This window comes from Pseudophryne corroboree, chromosome 3 (assembly GCF_028390025.1).
Source record: "Pseudophryne corroboree isolate aPseCor3 chromosome 3, aPseCor3.hap2, whole genome shotgun sequence".
NCBI classification, from domain to species: Eukaryota; Metazoa; Chordata; class Amphibia; order Anura; family Myobatrachidae; genus Pseudophryne; species Pseudophryne corroboree.
The window spans coordinates 24652975-24667747 of NC_086446.1; the positions used below are offsets into that span (position 1 = coordinate 24652975).

The 14773-nt window shown below is 51.3% G+C and overlaps 1 protein-coding gene across 1 annotated transcript in view; it reads left to right on the forward strand.

Moving 5' to 3' along the window:
• LOC135057089 (gastrula zinc finger protein XlCGF17.1-like) overlaps positions 1-12761 on the forward strand; it is a 74799-nt gene extending 62038 nt beyond the window's left edge. Inside the window, exon 3 of the mRNA XM_063962988.1 lies at positions 11684-12761. Coding sequence (XP_063819058.1) covers positions 11684-12753 — 1070 coding nt within the window. The 3' untranslated portion in view covers positions 12754-12761. The remainder of the gene's footprint in view (positions 1-11683) is intronic.
• Positions 12762-14773: the final 2012 nt, after the last annotated feature.

The following is a 14773-nucleotide window of genomic DNA, read 5'->3' on the forward strand; positions in this document are numbered from 1 at the left end:
ACCCCTCACCCACAATACCGCTATACACTCCCTTATGTGCCGTCTGTTTCCCTCACCGACACTACCGCTATACATTCCCTTATGTGCTGCCTGTACCGCTCACCCGCACTACCGCTATACACTCCCTTATGTGCCGTCCGTACCCCTCACCCACAATACCGCTATACACTCCCTTATGTGCCGTCTGTTTCCCTCACCGACACTACCGCTATACATTCCCTTATGTGCCACCTGTACCCCTCACCCACACTACCGCTATACACTCCCTTATGTGCCGTCTTTTCCCTCTCACCAACACTACCGCTATACACTCCCTTATGTGCCGTCTATACCCCTCACCCGCACTACCGTTATACACTCCCTTATGTGCCGTCTGTACCCCTCACCCACACTACCGCTATACACTCCCTTATGTGCCGTCTATACCCCTCACCCGCACTACCGTTATACACTCCCTTATGTGCCGTCTGTACCCCTCACCCACACTACCCCTATACACTCCCTTATGTGCCGTCTGTACCCCTCACCCGCACTACCACTATACACTCCCTTATGTGCCATCTGTACCCCTCACCCACACTACCGCTATACACCCCCTTATGTGCCATCTGTACCCCTCACCCGCACTACCACTATACACTCCCTTATGTGCCATCTGTACCCCTCACCCACACTACCGCTATACACTCCCTTATGTGCCGTCTATACCCCTCACCCGCACTACCGCTATACACTCCATTATGTGCCGTCTGTTCCCCTCACCCACACTACCGCTATACACTCCCGTTATGTGTCGTGTGTACACCTCACTACCGCTATACACTCCCTTATGTGCCGTCTGTACTCCTCACCCGCTTTACCGCTATACACTCCCTTATGTGCCGTCTGTACCCCTCACCCGCACTACCGCTATACACTCCCTTATGTGCCGTCTTTACCCCTCACCCACACTACCGCTATACACTCCCTTATGTGCCGTCTGTACCCCTCACCCGCACTACAGCTATACACTCCCTTATGTGCCGTCTGTACCCCTCACCCACACTACCGCTATACACTCCCTTATGTGCCATCTGTACACCTCACCCGCACTACCGCTATACACTCCCTTATGTGCAGTCTGTACCGCTCACCCGCACTACCGCTATACACTCCCTTATGTGCCGTCTGTACCCCTCACCCGCACTACCGCTATACACTCCCTTATGTGCCGTCTGTACACCTCACCCACACTACCACTATACACTCCCTTATGTGCCGTCTGTACCCCTCACCCGCACTACCGCTATACACTCCCTTATGTGCCGTCTGTACCCCTCACCCGCACTACCGCTATACACTCCCTTATGTGCCATCTGTACCCCTCACCCACACTACCGCTATACACTCCCTTATGTGCCATCTGTACCCCTCACCCACACTACCGCTATACACCCCCTTATGTGCCATCTGTACCCCTCACCCGCACTACCACTATACACTCCCTTATGTGCCATCTGTACCCCTCACCCACACTACCGCTATACACTCCCTTATGTGCCGTCTATACCCCTCACCCGCACTACCGCTATACACTCCATTATGTGCCGTCTGTTCCCCTCACCCACACTACCGCTATACACTCCCGTTATGTGTCGTGTGTACACCTCACTACCGCTATACACTCCCTTATGTGCCGTCTGTACTCCTCACCCGCTTTACCGCTATACACTCCCTTATGTGCCGTCTGTACCCCTCACCCGCACTACCGCTATACACTCCCTTATGTGCCGTCTTTACCCCTCACCCACACTACCGCTATACACTCCCTTATGTGCCGTCTGTACCCCTCACCCGCACTACAGCTATACACTCCCTTATGTGCCGTCTGTACCCCTCACCCACACTACCGCTATACACTCCCTTATGTGCCATCTGTACACCTCACCCGCACTACCGCTATACACTCCCTTATGTGCAGTCTGTACCGCTCACCCGCACTACCGCTATACACTCCCTTATGTGCCGTCTGTACCCCTCACCCGCACTACCGCTATACACTCCCTTATGTGCCGTCTGTACACCTCACCCACACTACCACTATACACTCCCTTATGTGCCGTCTGTACCCCTCACCCGCACTACCGCTATACACTCCCTTATGTGCCGTCTGTACCCCTCACCCGCACTACCGCTATACACTCCCTTATGTGCCATCTGTACCCCTCACCCACACTACCGCTATACACTCCCTTATGTGCCGTCTGTACCCCTCACCCGCACTACCGCTATACACTCCCTTATGTGCCGTCTGTACACCTCACCCGCACTACCGCTATACACTCCCTTATGTGCCGTCTGTACACCTCACTACCGCTATACACTCCCTTATGTGCCGTCTGTACTCCTCACCCGCTTTACCGCTATACACTCCCTTATGTGCCGTCTGTACCCCTCACCCGCACTACCGCTATACACTCCCTTATGTGCCGTCTTTACCCCTCACCCACACTACCGCTATACACTCCCTTATGTGCCGTCTGTACCCCTCACCCGCACTACAGCTATACACTCCCTTATGTGCCGTCTGTACCCCTCACCCACACTACCGCTATACACTCCCTTATGTGCCATCTGTACACCTCACCCGCACTACCGCTATACACTCCCTTATGTGCAGTCTGTACCGCTCACCCGCACTACCGCTATACACTCCCTTATGTGCCGTCTGTACCCCTCACCCGCACTACCGCTATACACTCCCTTATGTGCCGTCTGTACACCTCACCCACACTACCACTATACACTCCCTTATGTGCCGTCTGTACCCCTCACCCGCACTACCGCTATACACTCCCTTATGTGCCGTCTGTACCCCTCACCCGCACTACCGCTATACACTCCCTTATGTGCCATCTGTACCCCTCACCCACACTACCGCTATACACTCCCTTATGTGCCGTCTGTACCCCTCACCCGCACTACCGCTATACACTCCCTTATGTGCCGTCTGTACACCTCACCCGCACTACCGCTATACACTCCCTTATGTGCCGTCTGTACACCTCACCCGCACTACCGCTATACACTCCCTTATGTGCCGTCTGTACACCTCACCCACAATACCGCTATACACTCCCTTATGTGCCGTCTGTACCCCTCACCCACACTACCGCTATACACTCCCTTATGTGCCATCTGTACCCCTCACCCGCACTACCGCTATACACTCCCTTATGTGCCGTCTGTACACCTCACCCACAATACCGCTATACACTCCCTTATGTGCCGTCTGTACCCCTCACCCACACTACCGCTATACACTCCCTTATGTGCCATCTATACCCCCTCACCCGCACTACCGCTATACACTCCCTTATGTGCCGTCTGTACACCTCACCCACACTACCGCTATACACTCCCTTATGTGCCATCTGTACCCCTCACCCGCACTACCGCTATACACTCCCTTATGTGCCGTCTGTACACCTCACCCACACTACCGCTATACACTCCCTTATGTGCTGTCTGTACCCCTCACCCACACTACCGCTATACACTCCCTTATGTGCCATCTGTACCCCTCACCCGCACTACCGCTATACACTCCCTTATGTGCCGTCTGTACACCTCACCCACAATACCGCTATACACTCCCTTATGTGCCGTCTGTACCCCTCACCCACACTACCGCTATACACTCCCTTATGTGCCATCTATACCCCCTCACCCGCACTACCGCTATACACTCCCTTATGTGCCGTCTGTACACCTCACCCACACTACCGCTATACACTCCCTTATGTGCCATCTGTACCCCTCACCCGCACTACCGCTATACACTCCCTTATGTGCTGTCTGTACCCCTCACCCACACTACCGCTATACACTCCCTTATGTGCCATCTATACCCCCTCACCCGCACTACCGCTATACACTCCCTTATGTGCCGTCTGTACACCTCACCCACACTACCGCTATACACTCCCTTATGTGCCATCTGTACCCCTCACCCGCACTACCGCTATACACTCCCTTATGTGCCGTCTGTACACCTCACCCACACTACCGCTATACACTCCCTTATGTGCTGTCTGTACCCCTCACCCACACTACCGCTATACACTCCCTTATGTGCCATCTGTACCCCTCACCCGCACTACCGCTATACACTCCCTTATGTGCCGTCTGTACACCTCACCCACAATACCGCTATACACTCCCTTATGTGCCGTCTGTACCCCTCACCCACACTACCGCTATACACTCCCTTATGTGCCATCTATACCCCCTCACCCGCACTACCGCTATACACTCCCTTATGTGCCGTCTGTACACCTCACCCACACTACCGCTATACACTCCCTTATGTGCCATCTGTACCCCTCACCCGCACTACCGCTATACACTCCCTTATGTGCCGTCTGTACACCTCACCCACACTACCGCTATACACTCCCTTATGTGCCGTCTGTACACCTCACCCACACTACCGCTATACACTCCCTTATGTGCCATCTGTACCCCTCACCTGCACTACCGCTATACACTCCCTTATGTGCTGTCTGTACCCCTCACCCACACTACCGCTATACACTCCCTTATGTGCCGTCTGTACACCTCACCCGCACTACCGCTATACACTCCCTTATGTGCCGTCTGTACCGCTCACCCGCACTACCGCTATACACTCCCTTATGTGCCGTCTGTACACCTCACCCGCACTACCGCTATACACTCCCTTATGTGCCGTCTGTACACCTCACCCATACTACCGCTATACACTCCCTTATGTGCCATCTGTACCCCTCACCCGCACTACCGCTATACACTCCCTTATGTGCTGTCTGTACCCCTCACCCACACTACCGCTATACACTCCCTTATGTGCCATCTATACCCCCTCACCCGCACTACCGCTATACACTCCCTTATGTGCCGTCTGTACACCTCACCCACACTACCGCTATACACTCCCTTATGTGCCATCTGTACCCCTCACCCGCACTACCGCTATACACTCCCTTATGTGCCGTCTGTACACCTCACCCACACTACCGCTATACACTCCCTTATGTGCTGTCTGTACCCCTCACCCACACTACCGCTATACACTCCCTTATGTGCCATCTGTACCCCTCACCCGCACTACCGCTATACACTCCCTTATGTGCCGTCTGTACACCTCACCCACAATACCGCTATACACTCCCTTATGTGCCGTCTGTACCCCTCACCCACACTACCGCTATACACTCCCTTATGTGCCATCTATACCCCCTCACCCGCACTACCGCTATACACTCCCTTATGTGCCGTCTGTACACCTCACCCACACTACCGCTATACACTCCCTTATGTGCCATCTGTATCCCTCACCCGCACTACCGCTATACACTCCCTTATGTGCCGTCTGTACACCTCACCCACACTACCGCTATACACTCCCTTATGTGCCGTCTGTACACCTCACCCACACTACCGCTATACACTCCCTTATGTGCCATCTGTACCCCTCACCTGCACTACCGCTATACACTCCCTTATGTGCCGTCTCTACCTCTCACCCGCACTACCGCTATACACTCCCTTATGTGCCGTCTGTACCTCTCACCCGCACTACCGCTATACACTCCCTTATGTGCCGTCTGTACCCCTCACCCACACTACCTCTATACACTCCCTTATGTGCCATCTGTACCCCTCACCTGCACTACCTCTATACACTCCCTTATGTGCCGTCTCTACCTCTCACCCACACTACCTCTATACACTCCCTTATGTGCTGTCTGTACCCCTCACCCACACTACCGCTATACACTCCCTTATGTGCCATCTGTACCCCTCACACCACACTACCGCTTTACACTCCCTTATGTGCCATCTGTACCCCTCACCTGCACTACCGCTATACACTCCCTTATGTGCTGTCTGTACCCCTCACCCACACTACCGCTATATACCCCCTTATGTGCCGTCTGTACACCTCACCCACACTACCGCTATACACTCCCTTATGTGCCATCTATACCCCCTCACCCGCACTACCGCTATACACTCCCTTATGTGCCGTCTGTACACCTCACCCACACTACCGCTATACACTCCCTTATGTGCCATCTGTACCCCTCACCCGCACTACCGCTATACACTCCCTTATGTGCCGTCTGTACCTCTCACCCGCACTACCGCTATACACCCCCTTATGTGCCGTCTGTACCTCTCACCCGCACTACCGCTATACACCCCCTTATGTGCCATCTGTACCCCTCACCCACACTACCACTATACACTCCCTTATGTGCCATCTGTGCCCCTCACCCGCACTACCACTATACACTCCCTTATGTGCCGTCTGTACCCCTCACCCGCACTACCGCTATACACTCCCTTATGTGCCGTCTGTACCTCTCACCCGCACTACCGCTATACACTCCCTTATGTGCCGTCTGTACCCCTCACCCACACTACCTCTATACACTCCCTTATGTGCCATCTGTACCCCTCACCTGCACTACCTCTATACACTCCCTTATGTGCCGTCTCTACCTCTCACCCACACTACCTCTATACACTCCCTTATGTGCTGTCTGTACCCCTCACCCACACTACCGCTATACACTCCCTTATGTGCCATCTGTACCCCTCACACCACACTACCGCTTTACACTCCCTTATGTGCCATCTGTACCCCTCACCTGCACTACCGCTATACACTCCCTTATGTGCCGTCTGTACCCCTCACCCGCATTACCGCTATACACTCCCTTATGTGCCGTCTGTACACCTCACCCACACTACCGCTATACACTCCCTTATGTGCCATCTGTACCCCTCACCCGCACTACCGCTATACACTCCCTTATGTGCCGTCTGTACCTCTCACCCGCACTACCGCTATACACCCCCTTATGTGCCGTCTGTACCTCTCACCCGCACTACCGCTATACACCCCCTTATGTGCCATCTGTACCCCTCACCCACACTACCGTTATACACTCCCTTATGTGCCGTCTGTACACCTCACCCACACTACCGCTATACACTCCCTTATGTGCCATCTGTACCCCTCACCCACACTACCACTATACACTCCCTTATGTGCCATCTGTGCCCCTCACCCGCACTACCACTATACACTCCCTTATGTGCCGTCTGTACCCCTCACCCGCACTACCGCTATACACTCCCTTATGTGTCGTCTGTACCCCTCACCCACACTACCGCTCTACACTCCCTTATGTGCCGTCTGTACCCCTCACCCACACTACCGCTATACACTCCCTTATGTGCCGTCTGTACCCCTCACCCACACTACCGCTATACACTCCCTTATGTGCCATCTGTACCCCTCACCCGCACTACCGCTATACACTCCCTTATGTGCCATCTGTACCCCTCACCCGCACTACCGCTATACACTCCCTTATGTGCCCTCTGTACACCTCACCCACACTACCGCTATACACTCCCTTATGTGCCGTCTGTACCCCTCACCCACACTACCGTTATACACTCCCTTATGTGCCATCTATACCCCCTCACCCGCACTACCGCTATACACTCCCTTATGTGCCGTCTGTACACCTCACCCACACTACCGCTATACACTCCCTTATGTGCCATCTGTACCCCTCACCCGCACTACCGCTATACACTCCCTTATGTGCCGTCTGTACCTCTCACCCGCACTACCGCTATACACCCCCTTATGTGCCGTCTGTACCTCTCACCCGCACTACCGCTATACACCCCCTTATGTGCCATCTGTACCCCTCACCCACACTACCGTTATACACTCCCTTATGTGCCGTCTGTACACCTCACCCACACTACCGCTATACACTCCCTTATGTGCCATCTGTACCCCTCACCCACACTACCACTATACACTCCCTTATGTGCCGTCTCTACCTCTCACCCACACTACCTCTATACACTCCCTTATGTGCTGTCTGTACCCCTCACCCACACTACCTCTATACACTCCCTTATGTGCCATCTGTACCCCTCACCTGCACTACCTCTATACACTCCCTTATGTGCCGTCTCTACCTCTCACCCACACTACCTCTATACACTCCCTTATGTGCTGTCTGTACCCCTCACCCACACTACCGCTATACACTCCCTTATGTGCCATCTGTACCCCTCACACCACACTACCGCTTTACACTCCCTTATGTGCCATCTGTACCCCTCACCTGCACTACCGCTATACACTCCCTTATGTGCTGTCTGTACCCCTCACCCACACTACCGCTATATACCCCCTTATGTGCCGTCTGTACACCTCACCCACACTACCGCTATACACTCCCTTATGTGCCATCTATACCCCCTCACCCGCACTACCGCTATACACTCCCTTATGTGCCGTCTGTACACCTCACCCACACTACCGCTATACACTCCCTTATGTGCCATCTGTACCCCTCACCCGCACTACCGCTATACACTCCCTTATGTGCCGTCTGTACCTCTCACCCGCACTACCGCTATACACCCCCTTATGTGCCGTCTGTACCTCTCACCCGCACTACCGCTATACACCCCCTTATGTGCCATCTGTACTTCTCACCCACACTACCGTTATACACTCCCTTATGTGCCGTCTGTACACCTCACCCACACTACCGCTATACACTCCCTTATGTGCCATCTGTACCCCTCACCCACACTACCACTATACACTCCCTTATGTGCCATCTGTGCCCCTCACCCGCACTACCACTATACACTCCCTTATGTGCCGTCTGTACCCCTCACCCGCACTACCGCTATACACTCCCTTATGTGTCGTCTGTACCCCTCACCCACACTACCGCTCTACACTCCCTTATGTGCCGTCTGTACCCCTCACCCACACTACCGCTATACACTCCCTTATGTGCCGTCTGTACCCCTCACCCACACTACCGCTATACACTCCCTTATGTGCCATCTGTACCCCTCACCCGCACTACCACTATACACTCCCTTATGTGCCATCTGTACCCCTCACCCGCACTACCGCTATACACTCCCTTATGTGCCATCTGTACCCCTCACCTGCACTACCGCTATACACTCCCTTATGTGCCATCTGTACCCCTCACCTGCACTACCGCTATACACTCCCTTATGTGCTGTCTGTACCCCTCACCCACACTACCGCTATACACTCCCTTATGTGCCGTCTGTACACCTCACCCGCACTACCGCTATACACTCCCTTATGTGCCGTCTGTACCGCTCACCCGCACTACCGCTATACACTCCCTTATGTGCCGTCTGTACACCTCACCCGCACTACCGCTATACACTCCCTTATGTGCCGTCTGTACACCTCACCCACACTACCGCTATACACTCCCTTATGTGCCATCTGTACCCCTCACCCGCACTACCGCTATACACTCCCTTATGTGCTGTCTGTACCCCTCACCCACACTACCGCTATACACTCCCTTATGTGCCATCTATACCCCCTCACCCGCACTACCGCTATACACTCCCTTATGTGCCGTCTGTACACCTCACCCACACTACCGCTATACACTCCCTTATGTGCCGTCTGTACCCCTCACCCGCACTACCGCTATACACTCCCTTATGTGCCGTCTGTACACCTCACCCACACTACCGCTATACACTCCCTTATGTGCTGTCTGTACCCCTCACCCACACTACCGCTATACACTCCCTTATGTGCCATCTGTACCCCTCACCCGCACTACCGCTATACACTCCCTTATGTGCCGTCTGTACACCTCACCCACAATACCGCTATACACTCCCTTATGTGCCGTCTGTACCCCTCACCCACACTACCGCTATACACTCCCTTATGTGCCATCTATACCCCCTCACCCGCACTACCGCTATACACTCCCTTATGTGCCGTCTGTACACCTCACCCACACTACCGCTATACACTCCCTTATGTGCCATCTGTACCCCTCACCCGCACTACCGCTATACACTCCCTTATGTGCCGTCTGTACACCTCACCCACACTACCGCTATACACTCCCTTATGTGCCGTCTGTACACCTCACCCACACTACCGCTATACACTCCCTTATGTGCCATCTGTACCCCTCACCTGCACTACCGCTATACACTCCCTTATGTGCCGTCTCTACCTCTCACCCGCACTACCGCTATACACTCCCTTATGTGCCGTCTGTACCTCTCACCCGCACTACCGCTATACACTCCCTTATGTGCCGTCTGTACCCCTCACCCACACTACCTCTATACACTCCCTTATGTGCCATCTGTACCCCTCACCTGCACTACCTCTATACACTCCCTTATGTGCCGTCTCTACCTCTCACCCACACTACCTCTATACACTCCCTTATGTGCTGTCTGTACCCCTCACCCACACTACCGCTATACACTCCCTTATGTGCCATCTGTACCCCTCACACCACACTACCGCTTTACACTCCCTTATGTGCCATCTGTACCCCTCACCTGCACTACCGCTATACACTCCCTTATGTGCCGTCTGTACCCCTCACCCGCATTACCGCTATACACTCCCTTATGTGCCGTCTGTACACCTCACCCACACTACCGCTATACACTCCCTTATGTGCCGTCTGTACCTCTCACCCGCACTACCGCTATACACCCCCTTATGTGCCGTCTGTACCTCTCACCCGCACTACCGCTATACACCCCCTTATGTGCCATCTGTACCCCTCACCCACACTACCGTTATACACTCCCTTATGTGCCATCTGTACCCCTCACCCGCACTACCGCTATACACTCCCTTATGTGCCGTCTGTACCTCTCACCCGCACTACCGCTATACACCCCCTTATGTGCCGTCTGTACCTCTCACCCGCACTACCGCTATACACCCCCTTATGTGCCATCTGTACCCCTCACCCACACTACCGTTATACACTCCCTTATGTGCCGTCTGTACACCTCACCCACACTACCGCTATACACTCCCTTATGTGCCATCTGTACCCCTCACCCACACTACCACTATACACTCCCTTATGTGCCATCTGTGCCCCTCACCCGCACTACCACTATACACTCCCTTATGTGCCGTCTGTACCCCTCACCCGCACTACCGCTATACACTCCCTTATGTGTCGTCTGTACCCCTCACCCACACTACCGCTCTACACTCCCTTATGTGCCGTCTGTACCCCTCACCCACACTACCGCTATACACTCCCTTATGTGCCGTCTGTACCCCTCACCCACACTACCGCTATACACTCCCTTATGTGCCATCTGTACCCCTCACCCACACTACAGCTATACACTCCCTTATGTGCCATCTGTACCCCTCACCCGCACTACCGCTATACACTCCCTTATGTGCCATCTGTACCCCTCACCCACACTACCGCTATACACTCCCTTATGTGCCATCTGTACACCTCACCCACACTACCGCTATACACTCCCTTATGTGCCGTGTATACCCCTCACCCACAATCTATACTGCGTATGCGTAAAATCCATGATATATCCAGTTCCATCTGATGAATGCTGTCACATCTGGGTGATGCATTGTCTTTATATAGTAAGATAAGAGTCATCTTTGTTATTTTGTAATTGTATCATAATTATTTGTAATAGACACAACCACTTATCATTGTGAACTTAGTAATAGTATGAAGTTTTGTACTTACTTAAAACAAATGAAAAGATTATTTTTCCATATATTTTATTTTATTTCCAGCAGATGGAGGCACAAGCAGGAATACCTCGGAGGGAGATCTCATCTTGTCTCCACATTTTGAAACAGAAGATAACATCACACAGGATTCTCCAGGAGACAACTCCATCACAGTAACTCTGCACCCAGTACCACACAGCGCAGATATATCATCTGATCCCTCTGATTGTGAGAACGGTTCCTCTGATACCTCCAATATTGCCACACACAGTGCAGCTCACAGAAGTGATAAACTCTTTATCTGTTCTGAGTGTGGGAAATGTTTCACAAGGAATCCAAGTCTTGTTTTACATGAGAGAATTCACACAGGCGAGAGACCATTTACGTGCTCTGAGTGTGGGAAATGTTTTACACATAAATCAGATCTTTTTAGACATGACAGAAGTCACACAGGTGAGAAGCCATTTCCATGTTCTGAGTGTGGGAAATGTTTTACACAGAAGTCACATCTTGTTTTACATGAGAGAAGTCACACAGGTGAGAAGCCATTTCCATGCTCTGAGTGTGGGAAATGTTTTACACAGAAAATAGACCTTGTCACACATCAGAGAAGTCACACAGGGGAGAAACCATTTCCATGCTCTAAGTGTGGTAAATGTTTTACACACAAATCACATCTTGCTAGACATCAGAGAATTCACACAGGTGAGAAGCCATTTTCCTGCTCTGAGTGTGGGAAATGTTTTACAGAGAGATCAATTCTTGTTACACATCAGAGAAGTCATACAGGTGAGAAATCATTTCCATGTTCTGAATGTGGGAAATGGTATACCCGGAATTCACATCTTGTTAGACATCAGAGAAGTCACACAGGTGAGAGACCATTTTCATGTTCTGAGTGTGGGAAATGTTTTACAGAGAAATCAGTTCTGGTTATGCATGAGAGGTGTCACACAGGTAAAAGACCATTTCCGTGTTCGGAGTGTGGGAAATGTTTTACACGGAAATCAGTTCTAGTTAAACATCAGAGACGTCACACAAGTGAGAGACCATTTTCATGTTCTGAGTGTGGGAAATGTTTTTTACGGAAATCACATCTTCATGGACATCAAAAAATACATAAAAGAAGATGAGCTGAAAGACATGAAATGAAATACTTTAAGTATTGTAAACACTGCTAATGTCTGGGCTAATCTCAGATTTTGAGTATAAACAATAGAAGAATGGACAATGGGGGTCATTCCGTGTTGATCGCTAGCTGCATTTGTTCGCAGCGCAGCGATCAGGCTAAAAATCGGCAGTTCTGCACATGCGTATGCGGCGCAAATGCGCACGCGAGACGTACGGGCACAAACGAATGATGCCGTTTTGCACAGTGCATTTCAGTCGCACTGGTTGCCACAGAGTGATTGACATTAAGTGGGCGTTTCTGGGTGGCAACTGACCGTTTTCAGGGAGTGTTTGGAAAATGCAGGCGTGCCAGGAAAAATGCAGGCGTGGCTGGGCGGGTGTGTGACGTCAAATCCGGAACTGAATAGGCTGAAGTGATCGCAAGCGCTGAGTAGGTTTTGAGCTACACAAAAATTTTTTGCATGCGCTCTGCGATACAACCGTTCACACTTCTGCTAAGCTAAAATACACTTTCAGTGGGGGGCGGCATAGCGTTTGCACGACTGCTAAAAACTGCTGGCGAGCGATCAACTCGGAATGACCCCCAATACACATTGCCATTAGTAGACAAAACATTGGCACATTTATCATACAACAATCCACCTATAATAAATATGAAATATATAATAGAACAGGAAATGTCTGGGAGCCATCAAATTACTGACCGAGGTCCATTCTATTTTGACCCATTGTTTCAGCTCAGCTCGGCAAGACCACATCAGAATCCTATGCAAGTGGCTTAGATCTGATTATTTTCCATACTTTTAGATTTTCAGAAGGTGGATATGTGCCTGTACTGTACATCTATATATGTACATAAATACATACATACATACATACATATACGGAGAACCCTGCACTCTCCTTAGCAGTTTCATTAACCTTAATGCTTTAATATACAACTAGATAAACAATGGGGTTTTGATTTATGAATTGTACAATGCATGTAAGCTTGCAGCCCACGCCACGGAACATAGGTATAATTCAGGTGGGAAAAAGGAAAACTACATAGAATTTTAATAAATCTCCCCTAAGGGGATGAAAAGGAGGTTGAAATAATGACGTCATTACCAATGCATGTCTTGCGTTGCGTGAATGATAACGCCCAAACGGCCAATCGAATCAAAATTTGGATTGCACCTCCGGTGTGTAGAATGTAATAAACTACAAAAATGATCTTGTCACTTTTTACCGTATCTGCTACGGGTGCTCCTCGTGTAACGCCAAGAACCATGGATTAATATTTACTTACATTAAGTTGTCTCCAATTTACCCAAAACAGTTTTACAAATATATTTTATTGAATTTTTTGCAAACATTATATATAAAACAAGAGCAAAAGTGAGATGAATTGGCTTGTTTACAAAATATAGATGATATAAAGATGTATCAAGAAGATGAACATACACAGTAACCTAGAGGATTGAGCTAGTATCGTGACAATCAATAAAAGAGATCCAGCAGTGAAAACACAGTGTCCGTCTGTTTCTTATACACAGTAAAACATCTATGTCTGGCTTATCAAATGGTAGTTTCAGGGACGGCTCTAGACCTTGTGGCGCCCAGGGTGAAAAAACAGGGGCGTGGCTTCATGGAGAAGGGGTGTGGTCAGTTATGCCCCCTGTAGCTGTGCCCTCAGTAGTTATGCCCCGAGTACTGTGCCCCCTGTAGCTGTGCCCACAGTAGTACTGCCCCCAGTACTGTGCCCCTCGTAGAGTTGTGCCCCCAGTAGTATTGCCCCCTAGTTGCGCTGCTTACAAAAAAATAAAAAATGAATACTTACAATCCCCGCTCCTGCTTCCCGACCGCTGCTGCCCTCCATCTCCGGCCACCGGCGCCGCTCCTCTGATCTATGGGAGAGACATCATGATGTCTCTCCCATAGCACCGCATAGACACTAGAGGTCAATTATGACCTCTACCGTCTATGTGCCGGTCCCACAATGCAGTGCGGGTACGTGATGACTTCATCGTGCACAGCACC